Below are 18,624 nucleotides of genomic sequence, written 5' to 3' on the forward strand. Positions count from 1 at the left end.
GCACAAGGTGGAAGTGGGGTGGGGGGGAGGTTGAGCTGGCAGGGGAGTTTGAACTGGAGTTAGAGCCACTCACAGGGTGGGGGGTAAGCCGGTGCCATGAGGTGGGGGTTTGAACCGAGGCCACATGGGGGCTTGAATCGGGGCTGGGGGACCAGGATCTGAGGTTTGCTTAACTGGTGCTAATATGAGTTAAGCACAACTAGAAATCGCACATTGAGGGCTTACGGTATAGTTTTGGAAGTGTCACTTTGGTATAATGCTAATATATTGAACTCCTTCAAAAACTAGCACATTACTGAGTCAGCATTTTAAAACAATAAATGTGACAGGAAGTCTTGGCTTTAGTAGACAGACTTTTAGTGTCATGACAAGATTATAATCTTGTAAATAACTTCAGTCTGAAAAAACTATCTGAAATAATGATTTACATTTACATTGCTAAGCGTTACCATGCACTCACTTTACTGCACTCCCCCATACACATTTCAATATTAACATCTCTAGTACTAAATAAATTTCTTTATGTATAAAAGAATCCTACAGTAGGGTTTGCATAAGTGGTCACTGAAGTGAAACTCCTGAGGAAATATTTCCACCCCCGCTCCCTCATTAGGAAAGGCCCAGTCAGAAACCATCTTAAATTTATGAAAATTAATTGCAGTGGAGATATGCCAGCTCCAAGCAGGATATTAGGCTTCTTAATAAGTAGATTAAAGTAGTGGTTAATAGCTAATGATATAGTTCTAAGACCATCAGAAATATAAAGCTGGAAGATACCTGAAGAAATTCATGTAGTCCAGCCCATGCAATGAAAAAGAATCAAGCAGGGTAGATGAATTTAAATATCTGTTGATTAAAACTTATTTAAATCCAGACTCTCTGCTTGGAAACTTAAAATGAATGTTTTGCATACCTAAACTTCTCTTATCAAGACATTTCACACGTATAACTAAATAATTTATTTAACAGAGAGATTAGAGTCACCGAATTAAACTAAATTTCAATTCAGCCTGAGAAAATTTTCAAATACACCTAAGTGAAAGCAATCTTAAACTCCTACTTGTCCAAATCTCTTGCAAAATAAGAGTCTCCCAAGTTACTCACTCAGGACTACTGTGCTCAAAAGTTAAATGCTCTTTACCTCTACTTTAAATTCTCCATATTTTTATGTTACATAAAAGTTTGATTTAATTTATTTTTAAAGTATAATATGTGGATTAAATCCAAGTTTCTGATTGAGGCTCATGGATTCAACACATTTATTTTTATTTAAATGTTCAGAGATTATACTTTTAATTTGTATGAAAAATAAATATCTTACAGTGCGATATTATTGTAACAGAAAAAATGTATTTTAAATAATCTGATTTTAAAATGGTACTTTCAGATAATTAAAAAAAAAATGGATTTTTAACTGCCCAGTAACTAAGTATACTAAGACTATACCTGTGAGACTTGTCTAACCCGTTATTAAAGGACCCCCAAATCACTGGGGAATGTCTACACAGCTGCCGTCTTTAGTCCCACTGCCGGCAGAGCTACGCTAATCAGGTTTCCGTAAACTGCAAATGGCTTCCCATTTGCTTAGCTGCGCGAGAGTTTGCTGTCGGCAGAGGGTAGGTGCTGGCAGTAAACATGCCGTGTGGAGATGCCACATTTGAGGACAAGGGACGGGCAACAAAGGGGAAGTTTAGCCAGCAGAGGCACATCTACATGGCATGTTTACTGCCAGCACCCACCCTCTGCCAACAGCCAGATCTTGTGCAGTTATGCTAATTAGCTGGGCAAGTAGGCAAATAGCAAGCCATCTGCAACTTCCAGAAACCTGATCAGCATAGCGCTGCTGGCAGTAGGGATGAAGACTGGCGTCGTGTAGATGCAGCCTTGAGGTCTACCAAATGCACAGTCCTTTTTAGTCAGTTTCAATCTGAGGATTTTAAAACCATGCATTTCATGTCAGCTATTGAAATCTGATATTTCATGGTGCTGTAAGAGTCACGGCCCAAAAAGGAGCTGGGGGAAGCTCACAAGGTTGGCTTCCCCCGCCCCAGCTAGCAGAGTGCTGCCTTCTGAGTCAGAGAGCAGCTGCCGTTGGCCTGACATTTAACTGCCCAGTTTTAAAAGCAGCATAGAAGTAGAAGGTGGCAATACTAGCACTACCCCCTTCCAATAGTCATCCCACCCTCCTGGAACTCCTTTTAAAGTAAGGATCGCCAATTTGAAACACCAGTCTCCTTGTGAAATGTGTGTGTAGTATAGGTTAATATAAAATTTAAATCACACAGAAGAGCAGATTTAAGCTTCCATGACAAGTTTCTCCATGACCAGGAATTTGGTTCGGCCCTACCAATGACAGGTATTCCACAACCTTCTGCAGAAATCTATTCCAGGTTCTGTAACTATCCTGTAAGATTTTCCTTAATTCATTGAATGTAAGTTGGCTAAAAATGGCAGCCCTTCACTTAAGCAGGTGGATAGTCCGGTTCTTTACAGGGGAGAAAAACCATGTTTAAGCATGGCCATCTAAATTAAAAATTAAAGGTCACAGAGGCACATTATTGCTTGAAATGGAGATTTAATATTATAGGGCCTTCAAGGTTACTAACTATTCTGTCCATTTATGCAAGGTACTTTAGAACCCCAAAGGCCATCATAAAAGTCTTAAGGAAACCACAATCACTACCATCACAAGTAAATTGTCATTAATCAGAAGCTGACACCGACAAAACAATAAATCGTATGCGTAATATGAAACTGCACAGTTATTTATTATGAAGGTTGAAAATGTTCACTAGTGATCTGGAAAGGACAAATGGTACGGCAAAAGGAGATGGCCACATTAAGTAAGAACGAAAGACTGAAGCTTGGTTTATGCTGCAGTTAAAGTAACCCAGCTACATCATTCAAGGATGTTTAAAAACAAACAAACAAACAAACAAACAAACAAACAAAAAAAAACCCACCATACTTCTGAGCAGCAACATTAAGCTGAAGTAACCACGGATGTACACAGCAATACATAATGGAAGAATTCTTCCTCTGACCTACACACAACCTCTCAAGGTCTACATCTACACAAGAGGTGTTTACCTGGCAAAACCGGGCTTTTGTTCGGAAAGGCCACAAAGTGTCTACATGCAAAATACGCTTGTTTGACAGTTTGTCTACAAAACCCAGCACATCAGTTGGCTGCACTATACCTCTTCCCATTCAGGTATAATGCCTCTCTCGACAGTGTTCCATCAACAAAACAGCCATGTAGACACTCTGGGGCCCTGTTGTTGACAAGGCTTCCAGTTCACCAGTCAGCCCAGTATGAAGAGCTTCCTTCTGGTTAGCCGCTCTGTCAAGAGAGGACTGGGCCATCTGGCTGCTCTCTGTTGACAGAACAGATTGCTCTTTTGATCTGCCTTTATGCGTAGATGCAATCTTTCGACAGAAGTTTTGCTGGGAAATCCTTTCCTACAGTGACTCCTGTCGACAAAGGCTTCTTGTGTAGACAGGTGGTAAAGTACTATTACAACAGCACAGCTGCACTTCTCTAGCATTTCACATGTAGACAAGCCCTGAAGCCTCAAAAACCCAGAGAGGCCATCAGATGGAGGATACCATGGTATATGAAATTCAGTACTGAAAAAAAGAAGAGTAATGCACACTGACAGAGTAATTCTGACAACTCAGTAGCTTACAAGTAGCAATCAAAAGGTTCTCAGCCCCACGCTGTGCTACGCCACACTTAAATTGCTTCTCATAGGGCTGTGTCTAGACTGTTGTCCCCAGCTTCGAAAGGGGCATGGTCAAATTCTGAGTAATGAGACTTCAAAGTCGCTCAGGCACGTTGAAGTACCCTGGCTACATGCAAGCCAGCCCTTTGAAGTTTCACACTTCCAAGCTGCCACGGGGGAGATTTAGCTTATTGAAGTGCAGCATATGCACTGCAGCACTTCATTAGTAATCTCCCAACACCCTAATTACCATGCCCCCTTCAAAGGTGGGGGCTAGATACGGCCATAGTGTGGCAGATTTGAAAGCAGTTCCACTTTTTAAAAGCCTGAACACCATAGCCATTAGATGGACTGGATGATTTTGCATACACCAACGTTCACAGAGCTTTAAGCACACCATGCAAGTTTAACACTATATTTAAACATGTTCATAAAAGCAGAAATGGTGAATTTGATTATATTTAAAATGAATTTTAGAGTTAGAATAAGTTATATAGAAGTTGAAATCCTTAGCCACCAAGTCTGGGGAACTGAGGGGAATCGGGGAGATCTTCAAAAGCATTCCAGTGACATGAGCTCTCAAATCACTTTAGAAAATTCCACACAGTTTTAATCATTCAGCACTGTCTAACAAAACAGTTAAGCATTTCAACCAGCTTGACTGACAATTTCTCAGCATATGGGCAACAAATGACATTCAAAATCTCAATGTTTTTTTTTTTTTTTTTTTTTGCCAAAGCCATATGGTATCCATGCCATGCTTTTGTTTCAATCACTGTTGTCTTGCCTGAAGGACTAAACCCCTGTCATCTGTGACAATTCATCAGGATTATTTTGTTTTAAATTTTGTCTTCTGCTTTTGAAACACAATTAGAACAAATTACACCTAATTATCCAGTTTTGACCAGCTGGGTCCCCACTGATAGAGTTGTATTTGAACGGCTTGCAAGAGATCAGATAAATTTAAAGTGAAATTAAAGATAACAAAAGTCCCTTAGTAAAAGTACTTCAAAACAAAAAACATACCCAGTACAGCACCATCTCCAGATGTGAAAAAGTGGGTCTGCCCCACCAAAGCTCATCACCTAATAAATTATATTTCTAATCTTTAAACTGCTACATGACTGCTTTTTTATTTTGCGAAGATACAGGCTAACATGGCTACCCCTCTGTTACGAGAAGTATTTCAGTAGATATTAATTTTTTTTTAATTTAATTAAAGCAGGAGAGCTGGATTACTCTTCAGGGCAAAAAGTTAAGGCAGACTCCAGCATTTTAATTTACTGCAGTAGAACCTCATGGTTATGAACACCTCGGGAGTTGAGGTTATTTGTAACTCTGAACAGAACATTACTGTTCTTCCAGAAGTTTACAAGTGAAAACTGATTTAACACAGCTTTGAAACTTCTCTATATAAGAAGAAAATACTTTTAATCATCTTAATTTAAATGAAATAAGCACAGTTACTTTGTCGTTTTTTTTTTTTTAAAAGAGTAGTTTATGATTAACATAGTGTTGTCCTGTATTTAGAGTTTTTGAAGAGATGGGGTGTCATTGCTGCTGCTGCCGCCGCCGCCTCATTGCATAATTTCAGTTCCAGCTGAGGTGTGTGGTAGATGGGTCAGATCATAACTCCGGTATCTGTAACTCTGAGATTCTACTGCAGCATGCAAATTACTGCCAAGACTGCTTAGAAATACATATGTAACACCTGCAAGTTGCACTGCACAGACAGTGACAAAGCTTTTTGTTTTTGGTTTATTAGTAACACAACTGAGTAAGAGCAGCCATCTACTGCACCCAATATATCCACCCTTTTTAAACAGGCCATAACTGTCTACTGACTGACAAGGTACCCTTCCATTTAATTTGGAAGCAGGACTGCCTTCATCACAGATGAGATTACAGATAAATTTTGTACTTAAATTACTGCTCAAAGATTATCACTCACCGGAGTAGGAACTTAATTTTTCTGAAAGCCAATTCACTTCAAGTTATTTTGAAATCTGATTAAAAGCCATGATGTGCTGAAGAAGGCTCATCACAGTACTTTTTGTTTCCCCCCTACTGAGTCTACAGACAATGGGAAATTTATTCTTCATAGTGGCAGTTTCAATCTTTCTGTTGCTGACTCACGTAACAGAGTAGTGGCAGAAAGATGGTGGTAATGGAGAGGAAACTGGGGTAGAACTGCAGAGGAGGAAAAGCACCACTATCACAGTTAATAGTGAAAACGGATAATGAACCCCCTTCTCTCCGCTACAGGGATTTGTGCATCTTTGTCTTTGCTGATGCCAGGGAACAGGAAAAGCAAGTGGCTTTACAGGTTTCTGTCTTCACTACTTCTGGCAGATGTTGGGGCAAATGAAAGCTAGCAGTTGCCAATCAGGCCCAAGATGAGAGCCGAGGGACCAAGTGGAGTCAAAATGGGATAGAAAGAAACAATATTTTTGTGGCCATTACACTAGCACACAGTTACTGCCCACCAATTGTTTAAACTGGGGTAACTTCAGCATAGACAAGAGTCAAAATGACTAATAATGTTTGAAGATATCCTATCTCATAGAACTGGAAGGGACCTTCAGAGATTATCAAATCCGGTCCCCTCTCAGCAGGACTTATCACCATCACTGACAGATTTTTTGTCCCAGACCCCTAAATGGCCTCCTGAAGGACTGAACTCACAACACTGGGTTTAGCAGGCCAATGCTATGCCCTCCCCCAACCCAAACTCATTCAGTTCTAGAGCCATTAGACCACATACAACAGAATCTATTACGATGAAGTAACAAACAGGATGTGATGACTTATCACAAAACCTCTTGAGAATTCTATTTGACAGGAAGTAAAGGAGTAAAAATCTCAAAGTCTGAAAGGTTGGTTCTGTATATGAATCCCAATACACTGGCAACTAGCTTGGATCACGGAAGAGGACAGACGGTTTGAGGGAGCCCCATGGTAAAACACTGGCAGTGCATCAGTAAATCTAATTAGAATTCTGTCACAGGAAATGAGAATCAGTCTAAACCTGTGGTTTATGAGTCATGCCACTGAAAAAAAAAAAAACTTTAACCATGCCTGAAACTGCGGCAGTTTTCAAGAAATGAAAAATACTTCAAGTGTAGGAAGGAAAAAAAAAAACTGTTTTCACTGATTTACTAGGTAGTTTCAAATATATATTTGCAAGACTGCTTAGAATAGGTAACCAATATTTTTAATTCAGAAAATAAAAATTCTAGGTGGCAGCACACAGTGGAATGTGCATCTCCACACAACCCAGGAAAGTGTACCCCCTTGCCAGATGAGCTAGAATTCTTGGCTTGAACTTGCTTCGCAGTTACTACTGAAACAAGAGGCATCAATAAATACAAGTCGTCTTACTACCTGGTTAAATCAGAAACACTAATTTGTGTGTAAAAACTTGCTAACACCTCTTCCTAGCCTAAGATTCCTGAAATATTAAATATCTCCTAAAATGCTCTTTTATCATTATATTGGCAGTAAAGTATTCACTATTATTTCTCATTTCCAACTGCATTGCCCATCTAGCTTTGTGAAACCAGAACTTTCATTGATCATGTGGAATAAGGTGCTGCATCTTCTGCACCACTGACAGATTCAGCCCACACTGCAGTATTTTCACACCATTATGAGCATTTAAAAGGTTAGTGCACTGTCAGACAAATCCAGACACTTCTGTACACTTGAATATGCATGTGTAATATCTCTTATAAGCTTATTTTTTTGCAGTTTTGCATTATTCTACAATGACTGCATTTTTACCATACAAGTGCAGAAAGCCAATTTTTCTGCAGATTTAATAGTAAGGTCTTCACCTAAGAAATTTTATATTCTGTACAACTAAATATGTGTATTTCAAGACACCCTGTAAAGTTATTCACTTCTTACCAGTCCCCTCTTGACCTGAGGTAACACAGAAGTTAGTGACCACTACCCATCCAAGAACTTAAAAGAAGATAAATTCAGATAGCTCAACTGGTTAACCTGGATGGTTACAAGTTTTATCAACCAAGAACCACAAAAGGAAGAAAGAAGCTTCCTTGTTCTTAATTCCAACCCCATTACTGCAAATAGATGAGTGTACTTACACAACAGCCCCCATGAATTTGAGCTCAAATTCTGCTGTAGTTCCCATAACTGTAGCGCAGTGCTCCATAGCGATCCCCTCCACACCATCACCTTTGCCACTCCACCACTACAAGCATCCCCTCTATTCTTCAGCAGACAGATACAATGGCTTATCACACATTTCACCAAAGCATCGCACAAAGATCTCCCATGCACAAACCTATGTGTATCACTCCCAAGAGTCAATGTAAGTACAGATCCTTTTTACATCACTTGCAAAGGGTTGCAAAATGTATCCCCAGTTCCCCAACTCACCAGAACAGTGGTGCAGATGGACCGGAGCTCAGACTCCACCTTCTCCCGATAGTCCTTGACAAGCTGCATCTTCTTGTCATTGGTGTCTGTTTTCTGCTCAATGCTAGAGATGACCCTCCAGGCAGAGCGCCGCCCCCCTACTACGTTCTTGTAGGCCACCGAGAGCAGATTGCGCTCCTCGTTGGATAACTCAGCACCCTGTTCGGTTACTGCCTTCATGCAGGTGGCCATATCATCATAGCGCTCAGCCTGTTCAGCCAGCTTAGCTTTCTGGATCATCTCGGTCTTCTCCATGATGGCTAACAGTGGGGAAAGCACAGCAAGGCAGAAGGCAAGGCCGGTGCTGTCACACAGTCCAAAGAAGGCTCCTCAAAACCTGCCAGATAAGAAACAGATTAGCCATGTCTCTGGGAGCAAAGAGCTACAAGACCAGACTCTGCCCCTACACACAACTCAGAGGATACTAAACTAAGCATCACCCCAGGAATCAAGCATCACAGGCCACAAAGTATCTCTCATCACTATGCCATGCTAAGAGTGATCCTGGAGTAAAGCCTAGGCCTACACAACCAGCCCATTTCACAGGGAATTAGTTACCAGGGGAATGCATTCAGCACCAAGGCTTCTGAAGGTTAATAACCCAAAAACCACAACAGGAAAACAGAAAACTCAATCCCTCCCCACAGGCACCCAATCTAGAGACCAGATGGTGAAAAAAGGCACTCCACCACCTCAAAAAGGCTTTTGTTTCCACCTCCGCCTTCCTCCCTCTCACCCCTGGTGTTCTAGCTGAGACCTGTAGCCTGTGGTTAGTCAAGAAATTAGACGAGGAAGAGAAGAAACAGAAGAGTAGAAGCTATTAACCTAAAGGGGCCACCCCCAGGGACTATTCCCAACCCCTTCCCTTTAGGCACGGAGGTCAGAGCGGTTTGCTTTGAAGATGGGAGCCATGGGGCAGCAGAACCACCACGGACCTTGGGACGAAAATGAAACTACCCCAGAGAACAAGGGGAGAAAAGGGACACAAAGGCCCCTTAAGAAGTGGCTCAGAGGAAGGACGGGGTAGCAATCCGTGCTCCCCACACCAAGCCGGGCTCTGGGAGAGGCGTCCCCGAGACAAGACACAACAAGAAAGCTTCTGTCCCCCGGCGAAGGAGGGGCCACGGAGCAAGACCTTAAAACAAGGGAAGGGGACCGGTGCGAGCGATCCGTGTCCCCTGGGACAGGCAAAGGGAGAGGCGGCTTCACGTCCCGCACGGGGGAAATCCTGCCCGCAGCTCCCTGCGAGAGCGGCGAGGCTCCCTCCCTGGGGAGAAGGCGGGGACGGAGGAGTCCCATCCTCCTGGGTGGCGCGGCGGGCAGGACCGCTCAGCTAGGGTGGGTGGGGTCTGCAGGCTCAGCCCGTAGCGGGCGGGGGGAGGCAACTCCATGCCTTGGGCCCGGCTCGGCCCGGCCGTCTCCCGAGGCTCGGCAGCTCTCTGCGGGGGAGGACGCGGCCCGTGACTAGGGAGGTGGGAGGAGCGGCCACCCAGGGGTCCGGGGCGATGGGGAAAGCGCCGTGTTCCGGCGGCGCCGCCGGGTATGAAATGGCGGCGGCGCTGGCGGCATCGCCTGTTCCCTGACGCGGCCGGCAAGTCCGTGCCGCGCTCACAAAATGGAGGACGCGGCGACCCTGCTCATTCCCGTGGCTGAGCTCAGCCCCACTCACCGGGATCCGATCCGATCCGATCCGATCCGATCCGATCCGATCCACTAGGCCGGGCCGGCTGGCGCCGCAGGATCGGGTGCGCTCCGCTCGGGGCTGGGGCGAGGAGAAAGAGCCGCTCCCGTCTCAGGCGAGAGCCAGCGCTAAAGGGCGTTGGCACAAGCAACCCTACCCCCTGCCAGAACCGCGCTCACACGGCCAATCCCCACGCCATCTCCAAACCAGGGCCCGCCTCACTTGGGCGATTAGCCAATCAGAGCGTAGCGCGCCATCACAGGGGCGGGCATAGGCAGGGCTCAAGCTCGGTTGGCCCGTGGGCTGCGGCTGGGGCCACGGGGTTTCCTCCAATTAGATCCAGGGTGAGCTTACGTCACTGTAACCGTGGTGATGCGGCTACAACCCTCCTTCCCCTTCCCCGCCCTGACCTGGCAGTGGGCGCCAAGTCTGGGCGCAGCGAGAGACAGCGCGGAGGCGCGCCTGGGGCGGCTCGTTCTGTTGCGGCGAGGCGGGGGAGAGGGAGACTGCGAGGTCGGAGAGCGGAGGGAGTGGGAGCTGGGAAGGGCATCGTACGGGGGAGTGTGCACTGACGGAGGGGATCTGGAGTGGTTGCTGTTGGGAGTGTGCAGTGACGGGAGCCGGGCGTGATTGCTCGGGTGTGTGTGCACTGCTGGGGGAGTTGGGGGCGGTTGCTGCGGGGAGCGTGGTCTGATAGAGAGGAGCTCTGGGGAGCGTGCACTGACGGGGGAGCTGGGGATGGTTGCTTTGGAGTGTGCACTGACAGAGGGGAGCTGAGGGTGGTTGCTGGGGGAGAGTGCACTGACGAAGAGCTGGGGGTTGGTGTGTGGTATGTGTGCACTAACACGGGGGTTGGGCTGCTTGCTGTGGGGGAGTGTGCACTGATAGAGGGGAACGGGGGGATTGCTGTGTGGGAGTGTGCACTGACTGGGGAGCTGGGGGTGGTTGCTGGGGAGTGTGCGCTGACAGAGGCGACGTGGGGTGGTTGCCGTGGGGGGAGAGTGCATTGACAGAGGGGAGCTTGGGGGGTTGCTGTGGGGGAGTGTGCAGTGACAGAGGGGATCTGGGCTGGTTGCTGTGAGGAGAGTGCACTGATAGAGGGGAGGTGGGGTGGTTGCTGAAGGGAGAATGCAGTGATGGGGGGAAGCTAGAGGCCAGCTGTTGATCGTGGGGTGCATGTGCTGATGGAAGGAAGCTGCGGGGGTGAGGACTTCAGGGAGAGTGTGTACCTGGTAGAAGGGAGCTGGAAGATGGATGGTGAGGGGTAGATGTAGGATGGAGTGACCAGATGGTGTGGAAAAATTGGGACATGGTTGTGATGGGAGGTAATATTCACCTGTATAACAAGAAGCCCTAAATACTGGCGCTGTCCCTGTAAAATTGGGGTATCTTGTCAGCCTACTGTTGACTGAAGATGACTGGGGGCATGAGTGCTGTGGGTTCAGCGTGCACTAATAGAGGATATGGAGGGGTTGCTGGGGAGTATGTGCACAGATAAAGGGTGTAGGGGGAGGAACACGCACAGATAGGAGGGAGCTGGGGAATGGATGTTGAAGGAGAAGTGTGCACTGGTAGTGGGGAGCTGGAGGGTACTTCATGGGGGATACAGTGATGGAATGTGCTGTGAGAATATTACTGGCGTGCAGGAAGCTGGATGTGAAGGTTAGTTAAGTATCCTTGCCTGTGGAAGTAGGTACTAGGGTTCAAAAGCATGAGTGTTACTGGGGATATGGCAATGGGTATGGGAGGCTGTGAGCTGCTGGAGGTGGGTTCTGGGGTGGAAGGGAGCTTGGAATGAAGGGCTTGATTGTAAAGCTTAGGGTTTGATCCCTGTGGGAATGTGTTGAGGAGACAAGGCAGAAAGAAATCCTGGTTTAAACAAGAAAGTGTTTAATCTCTATTCCATTGTTTTCATCTAGTGGGTGGAAGAATTGGTGGACAGATATTCCAGTCTTATAAATGGTGGTTAAAAAGTGTCATATGTCCATGATTTAATTAAAGATGATCCCTACCCTACCCGTGTTAGGCTACGTCTAGACTACAGACTTATGTTGACAAAACTTCTGGCAGCAGAAGTTTGGCTGACAGAGTGTGCATCCAGACTGCACATCTCTCAGAAGAGATCTGCTGGTCAGGAGTGTTCTGTTGACATCCCTGTACATCTCGTTCCATGATGAAGAAAGGATGTCTTGGCAGAGGGGCTTTTTCCAACATTTGGCCCCATGTGGATGGGCTAAATGTCAGAAAAATGTCTCCTGACAGAACTGTCAGCAAAAGATACACAAATGCATTGCACAATTTGTGTATCTTTTGCCAACAGTTCTTGGCAATCTAGACACAGCCTTACGTGCATTTCTGAAATGGTCCTGCTGGAGCAGTTTGGGCATAGCTGGTTCTAAATAAGTATTGGGTATAACATATGCCTAAGAGGAAGTGAGGAAGAGATGCTGCAGTTGTGTTATTTGCAGCTAATCTAAAAGGCAGGCATTCTCCTATCTCAAAGCTGAATTGAATGCATACATGTGAGAATCCTGGGACTTATTCTAATGGGCAGACCGTCCTGCTGCATTGTGAAGTCCCTGAGTGACCCAAAATAAAATTTTTCATCCCTGTGGTTTTGGAATCATGAAGGATGACAGTTCACAGTAGCTTAAACATCCATCTCAGCTGATGAGTTCTCTGTATCAACTCAGGATTGCATAGGTACTGTGAAGATGAAGGAACTATTGATTCAAATTCTTGATTTAGTGTGTGGTCTAATCATTACTTATCTCTTGTGGTTTAAGTTTGGGACACATCTATTCTGCCGCAAGGGACCTGTTGATAATACATCCTATGAAGTAAAGGGAATGGGAAATCTTCCAGAAGACCCTAAGGAAAGATATATGTCTTTCAACAAACTTGGGTGCTTAAGAATTAATGTTAAGCTATTATTTACAGGCAGGGGTTGATTAGGCTAGTACCCTCATCTACTATGTCCTCACTGATCACCTTGATTTACAGATGAAGTAAGAATGAAGCCTGTTAGAGCATCAGTGACAGAAGTCATGTCCTGAAACTGACCAAGTGCAGTAAAAAAGCTTTTTGAATTCTTATGTCATGGCTCTGAAATAGACAAACAAATGCCTGCACTACAGTTCTGAAAATGGTGTTCAGCAGATTGTATTTGAGTGATGACAGCTGGGTGAATTCAAGCCCAACTCAAAAAAGTTAAAAAGTTAAGAAATTCCAGAATTAAACTTGCCATATAATTTTAGTTGTCTTCTATGTATGCATTATGATACAGTCCTTAATTACATGATCACATACAGTACTGTTTGTCTACAGGACCCTGATGTTATTCAGCGCACTAGGGGAGGATTGATGTTCAGATTCAATATTTTCACTACATTAATATTTCTTTTTATCCTCTCCATTCAGTGTATGACCCTATGTATTGTTTAGTTCATGCCATCCAAACTTTGCTCTGAATACAGAATTGTTAATTTCCTCATGGGATTGTTCTATGATGCTGTCATTGTCATAGCTAAGTTCTGAACAAATATTAACCAAAATGTATCTTCACAACACCCTTATCAGGTCAGATATTATTGTTTGTCCCCATTTTCAGATGAGAAAATGAGGCATGGATATAAAAGGAAAAAAGTTAACAAATTTTTACACTCAATTTGGGACAGGTCCTGAATTTTCAAAAACCTTTAGCATTAAATACCAGTTTCAGTTGTGAATAGTCAACACCTCTGCAAATCAGATCCCAGCTGTATCAAAACTGGCATCCAGAAAATGAAGAACACACAGTGGTCACCCATGAAAATTGTGAAAACAATGTTTAGAAGTCTGTGGCACCTTATAGATTAACAGATAGATTGGAGCATAAGCTTTCATGGGCAAAGACCCACCCTTCATCAGATGCATGCACTCCATGCATCTGTCAAAGTAGGTCTTTGCCCATGAAAGCTTCAGCTCCAATAAATCTGTTAGTCTATAAAGTGCCACAGGAGTTCTCGTTTCTGATGTTTTGCTGGAACTTGCCTCTCCTGTTGGGTGGTGGTAGAGTTGTGGGTCCCATGGCCTAGTTCTGCATGGAATGAAACCCAAAGCTGGAGCCTTCTGCTGCGGAGCTGAAAAAGGCAAGGAAGACCCTGAGGTGGGGGGTGTTGGAAAAAAGCCCCTCTGCTGAAACATCTTTTCTTCCTCACAGAACAAGGTGTACCGATATTTCAACAGAATGCTCCTGATTAGCAGACCTCTTCAGTTAAGCTGGAGGGCATTTAACTATGTGCAGGCTTACATACGCTAACACCCACTCTCTCCCCCAGTTCCACAATAGATAACTCATTCAGTTTCTGCAACAGATGAAACAAGGGTCCTATGTAAACTCAGCAGCCTGATTTATTATGCAACCATGATTAATCTCCAGAGCAGATCCAGTGTACGTAGTGAATGAAGGAGGAGTTTTATGGGAAAAAAATAGTGTTTTTGTATGTCTTATGTATGCACAAGTGGGATAAATTAAAGTCACACGAGCATAGTTAATTCTGGTATTTCCCAACTTTCAAGTGTTTGACTTTGTAACTTTAATAATGCTCTTTTAAGAACAGCCAAGACCCATCTAGCCCAGTGTTCTGCCTTCTGACAGTGGCCAATGCCAGATACTTCAGAGAGAATGAAGAAAGCAGGCAATCGTTGAGTCCCCTGTTGTCCTCTCTCAGTTTCTGGCATACAGAAGCTAGTGACATTCAGAGCATGGGGTTGCATCCCTGACTATTGTAGCTAAGAGCCATTGATGGACTTATCCTCTATGAATTTATCTAAGCCCTTTTTTGAACCCTGTTATAGTTTTATCCTTTACCACTTCTGCCACTGAGATCCAGAGGTTGACTGTGCTTTGTGTGAAGAAATACTTTTTTCTGTTTGTTTAAACCTGCAACCTATTAATTTCATTGGTAACCCCCATTCTGATATTATGTGAAGGAGTAAATAATATTTCCTTATTCATTTTCTCCACACCAGTCAAGGTTTTATAGAACTCTATTGTATCCCCTCTGAATGGTTTCTTTTCCAAGCTGAAAAGTCTGAGACTTTTTAGTAATCTCCCCAGATGGAAGGTGTTTTATACCACCAGTGCTTTTTTTGTGCCAATACTCATCACTACTGAGTACTGGCACCGCTGCAGCCCCAGCCCTGGGAGTGGCTGAGGGGGAAGGGTGGAGAGCTGGGTAAGTACATGTACCTGATTTTACAAAAAGGGCACTGCATACTACTAATAATTTTGTTTCCCTTCTTTTCCATTTCTAATATGTATTTTTCAAATGGGGTGACCAGAATTTCATTGAGCAGTTAAAGTACAGGGGAGATTTTTTGAACAATATTGTCCCATGTTTTTTAAAAATGTAAATATGAAGAGAACAAAACCTTTCATCAGGTGGAACTGCCCTGATACCCCCATTATGTACTCAACATAGTTGGAATATTTAAATCTGCAATACAGTTCTCTGTCACTTGAGCAAATGGAGTAAATGGTAGCAGTAAAACTGTTATTTTCTGTGTATCTCTGCATCTAGAGGGGGATGGAGACACACACATTACTATCAGGTTTTCCAGCCTTTTGCTACACAGCAAAAGAATGGTGAGACCCAGCAATCACGGGTTTAATTCCAAGTTCTGTAGGGAAGTTTGTTGTAGTAGTTACAGATTTTTCTAATGTTGGTCCCCAAGCCTTTCCGTATCCCTTTGTGCTCCTGTCTCTCCCTCCCTCTTCTCTGTCTGCTACCTTTCCCCTGCTTGTCTTCCCTTTCCCAAACTCTGCTTCCATCCTAGCTGTTATATCATTTCTCCATCTTCTCCTATACTATTCTGTTTATGCCCAGGCCCTCTCCATTCTCCTAATTCTTGTTCCTAATTCCTCCTTCCAGTCTCCTTGTTCATCACTTCACTGCAGATGAATCCATTTGCTTGCTTTCGTTTCCACGCTGCTTGCGTTCCAGCGAGGGGAACACTCAGATCATGGGGGAGACTGGCATCAGTTCTGGCATCATAACTGCCCCTACCAGCCAGGAACAGTTGCAGGTAAAGTTTTGTTCCGTTCCTCTTGCCCCAGGATAGAGCATGCTGAGTCACTCTGCAAGGATAGTACATGCTGTCTGGATGCATGACACTTAGAAGTGGTGAGGGGTGGAATAGGCTCACTATAAACAGAATCTTCAGCGACTGGCCCCAAGCTCTAGCAACTCTCTACAGAGCATGTGTGAACTGAGATGTTTCAGAGGCTTGTAAGTTGGATACATTTGGCGGGGGGGTTCTCCCAAGAAGAGCAAAAGGTACATCCTCAAAACCAGGGCGGGCCGCGCATCACAGTCAAGGCTCTGCTCTGCTAGAGCTTCTCAATTAAATGGATGTCAAGATTGTTGTTAACATGTTGAGAACAGGTATTTGTCTTTAATCTCATTGTGAGAAATGGCTGACCACTTCTAACTAAAATTTGCTAAAAAAAATTCAGCCTGAGGCAGACACCTTGCATGGAAAATTTCAGCCTTAGCAGCAGAAGTTTAGGAAATTATCTACAACTGAAAAGAAAATCATATATTGTAAAGCATGAGGCAACCCTCACTGTAGGTGCGCTTTCTTCACCACTTACAATATCCAATTTAGCTACTGCTGCTCAACCCTTCCCAGTGCCTGTGTGAGTCTGAGGCATGGATAAGAGCTGGTTACATGAAGCTCACTGACACAGAGCTGAGACAACTCGAAGATATAGCAGGAGGTATTTCTTACCCTTCATTAGAGGGTTTAAGATCACTATTTGTAATAAGAGTTTGCAATCTGTGGCATCCCCAGCTGTTGTTAAATGGTCATATAGAGCAGTGGTCAAGAAAACTCTCCTCTGTCTCCACCAGGTCAGGGGAATATAAATATCTCTTTTGGTTGCAAACCTTGCCACTACAATCCGTGTGTTTGTCTTCTCAAAACTAAATTTCACCCTAAATCAACCTGTAAACAGAATCATAGAAGATTAGAGTTGGAAGAGATTTCAGGAGATCATCTAGTTCAAACCTCTGCTCAAAGCAGAACCAACCCTAAGTAGATCATTTCAGCCAGGGCTTTGCCAAGCTTGGCCTTTATAACCTCTAAGGCAACTTATTCCAGTGCTTCACTACCTTCCTAGTGAACTGTTTTTTCTTAATATCCAACTTAGAGTTTCCCCACTGCAACTTAAGACTATTGCACCTTGTTCTGTCACCTGTCAAGAATAACAAGAAGTCCTGTGGCAGACTGAGAATAGACTTGCTCCTTCCTCTTTTGGAACTCCCCCCTTCAGGTTTTTGAAGGCTGCTATCAAATCCCCCCATTCTTCTTCAGACTAAATAAGCACAGTTCCCTCAGCCTCTCCTCATAAGTCATGTGTCCCAGACCCATAATCATATTTGTTGCCTTCTGTTGTACTCTCTCCAATTTGTCCACATCCTTTCTATAATGGAGGGCCCAAAACTGGATGCAGTGCTCCAGATGTGGCCACACCAGTGCTGAAAAGAAGGGAATAATAATTTCCTCAGTGTGCTGGGAATGCTCCTCCTAATGCAACCCAATGTCATTAACCTCCTTGGCAACAAGGACACACTGTTGATGCATATCCAGCCTCATATTCGCTGTAATCCCCAGGTCCTTTTCTGCAGAACTGCTGCTTAGCCAGTTGCTCCCCAGCCTGTAACAGTGCTTGGGATTCTTCTGTCCTAAATTTAGAAATGTGTAGTTGTCCTTGTTGAACCTCATCAGATTCATTTTGGTTCAATTCTCCAAGTTGTCTAGGTCACTCTGGACCCCACTTGTAACCCACAGCCTATATACCAGGCGTGTCCAACCTGTGGCCCGCGGGCCGCATGCGCCCCTGGACAGCTAGTAATGCGGCCCCACAATATCGTAAACTTTTAACATTATTATGTGATTTATATACATTAACTATAATATATATTTTGTATGCAGCCCAAGACTATCTTCACTCAATGTGGCCCAGGCAAGCCGAAAGGTTGGACACCCATGCTATATACCTCTCCCCCCAGCTAAGTCTCATCTGCAAACTTGCTGAGGGTGCAATCCATCCTGTCATCCAGGTCATTAATAAAGATGTTGAACAATACCAGATCCAGGACCAACCACTGGGGAACGCCGCTTAATACTGTCTGCCAACTAGACATCGAGCCATTAATCACTACCCATTGAACCCAATGATCTAGCCAGCTTCTTGTCCATTCATCCAAACCATACTTCTTTAACTTGCTTGCAAGAATACTGTGCAAGACCATATCAAAATCTTTGCTAAAGTCAAGATATATTTTGTGTATCACTTTCTCCATATGCACTGAGCCAGTTATCTCATTATGCAAGGCAATGAGGTTGGTCAGGCATGAGTTTCTCTTGGTGAATCCATATTGACTGTTCCTATCACCTTCCTCTTCTCCCAGTGTTTCAAAATGGATTCCTTGAGGACCCCTCTATGGTTTTCCGAGGGATTGAGGTGAGGTTGACTGGTCTGTAGTTCCCTCCATTCCTCTTTCTCCCTTTTTTAAAAGGTGGGAAGAGTACATTTGCCTTTTTCTGGTCATCCAGGGTGCTACTGACCACGCGCCGATTACCGTGAGTTTTCAGAGATAATAGCGAATGGCTTTGCAATCACATCAGCCAGTTCTCTCAGCACCCTCGGATGCATTAGACGTGGCCCTGTCATGCATGAATGCCTGTAGAGGATTAAGCCCAGAGAGAGTGTGTTCTCTGTTGGTG

At 44.3% G+C, this 18,624-nt stretch overlaps 1 protein-coding gene across 1 annotated transcript in view; it reads right to left on the bottom strand.

Moving 5' to 3' along the window:
• YWHAQ (tyrosine 3-monooxygenase/tryptophan 5-monooxygenase activation protein theta) overlaps positions 1 to 10,005 on the bottom strand; it is a 39,063-nt gene extending 29,058 nt beyond the window's left edge. Inside the window, exons 1-2 of the mRNA XM_074991253.1 lie at positions 9,838 to 10,005; positions 8,130 to 8,505 (exon numbers count right to left, since the gene is read on the bottom strand). Coding sequence (XP_074847354.1) covers positions 8,130 to 8,423 — 294 coding nt within the window. The 5' untranslated portion in view covers positions 8,424 to 8,505; positions 9,838 to 10,005. The remainder of the gene's footprint in view (positions 1 to 8,129; positions 8,506 to 9,837) is intronic.
• Positions 10,006 to 18,624: the final 8,619 nt, after the last annotated feature.

The sequence above is a fragment of the Carettochelys insculpta genome, chromosome 3, assembly GCF_033958435.1.
Source record: "Carettochelys insculpta isolate YL-2023 chromosome 3, ASM3395843v1, whole genome shotgun sequence".
NCBI classification, from domain to species: domain Eukaryota; kingdom Metazoa; phylum Chordata; order Testudines; family Carettochelyidae; genus Carettochelys; species Carettochelys insculpta.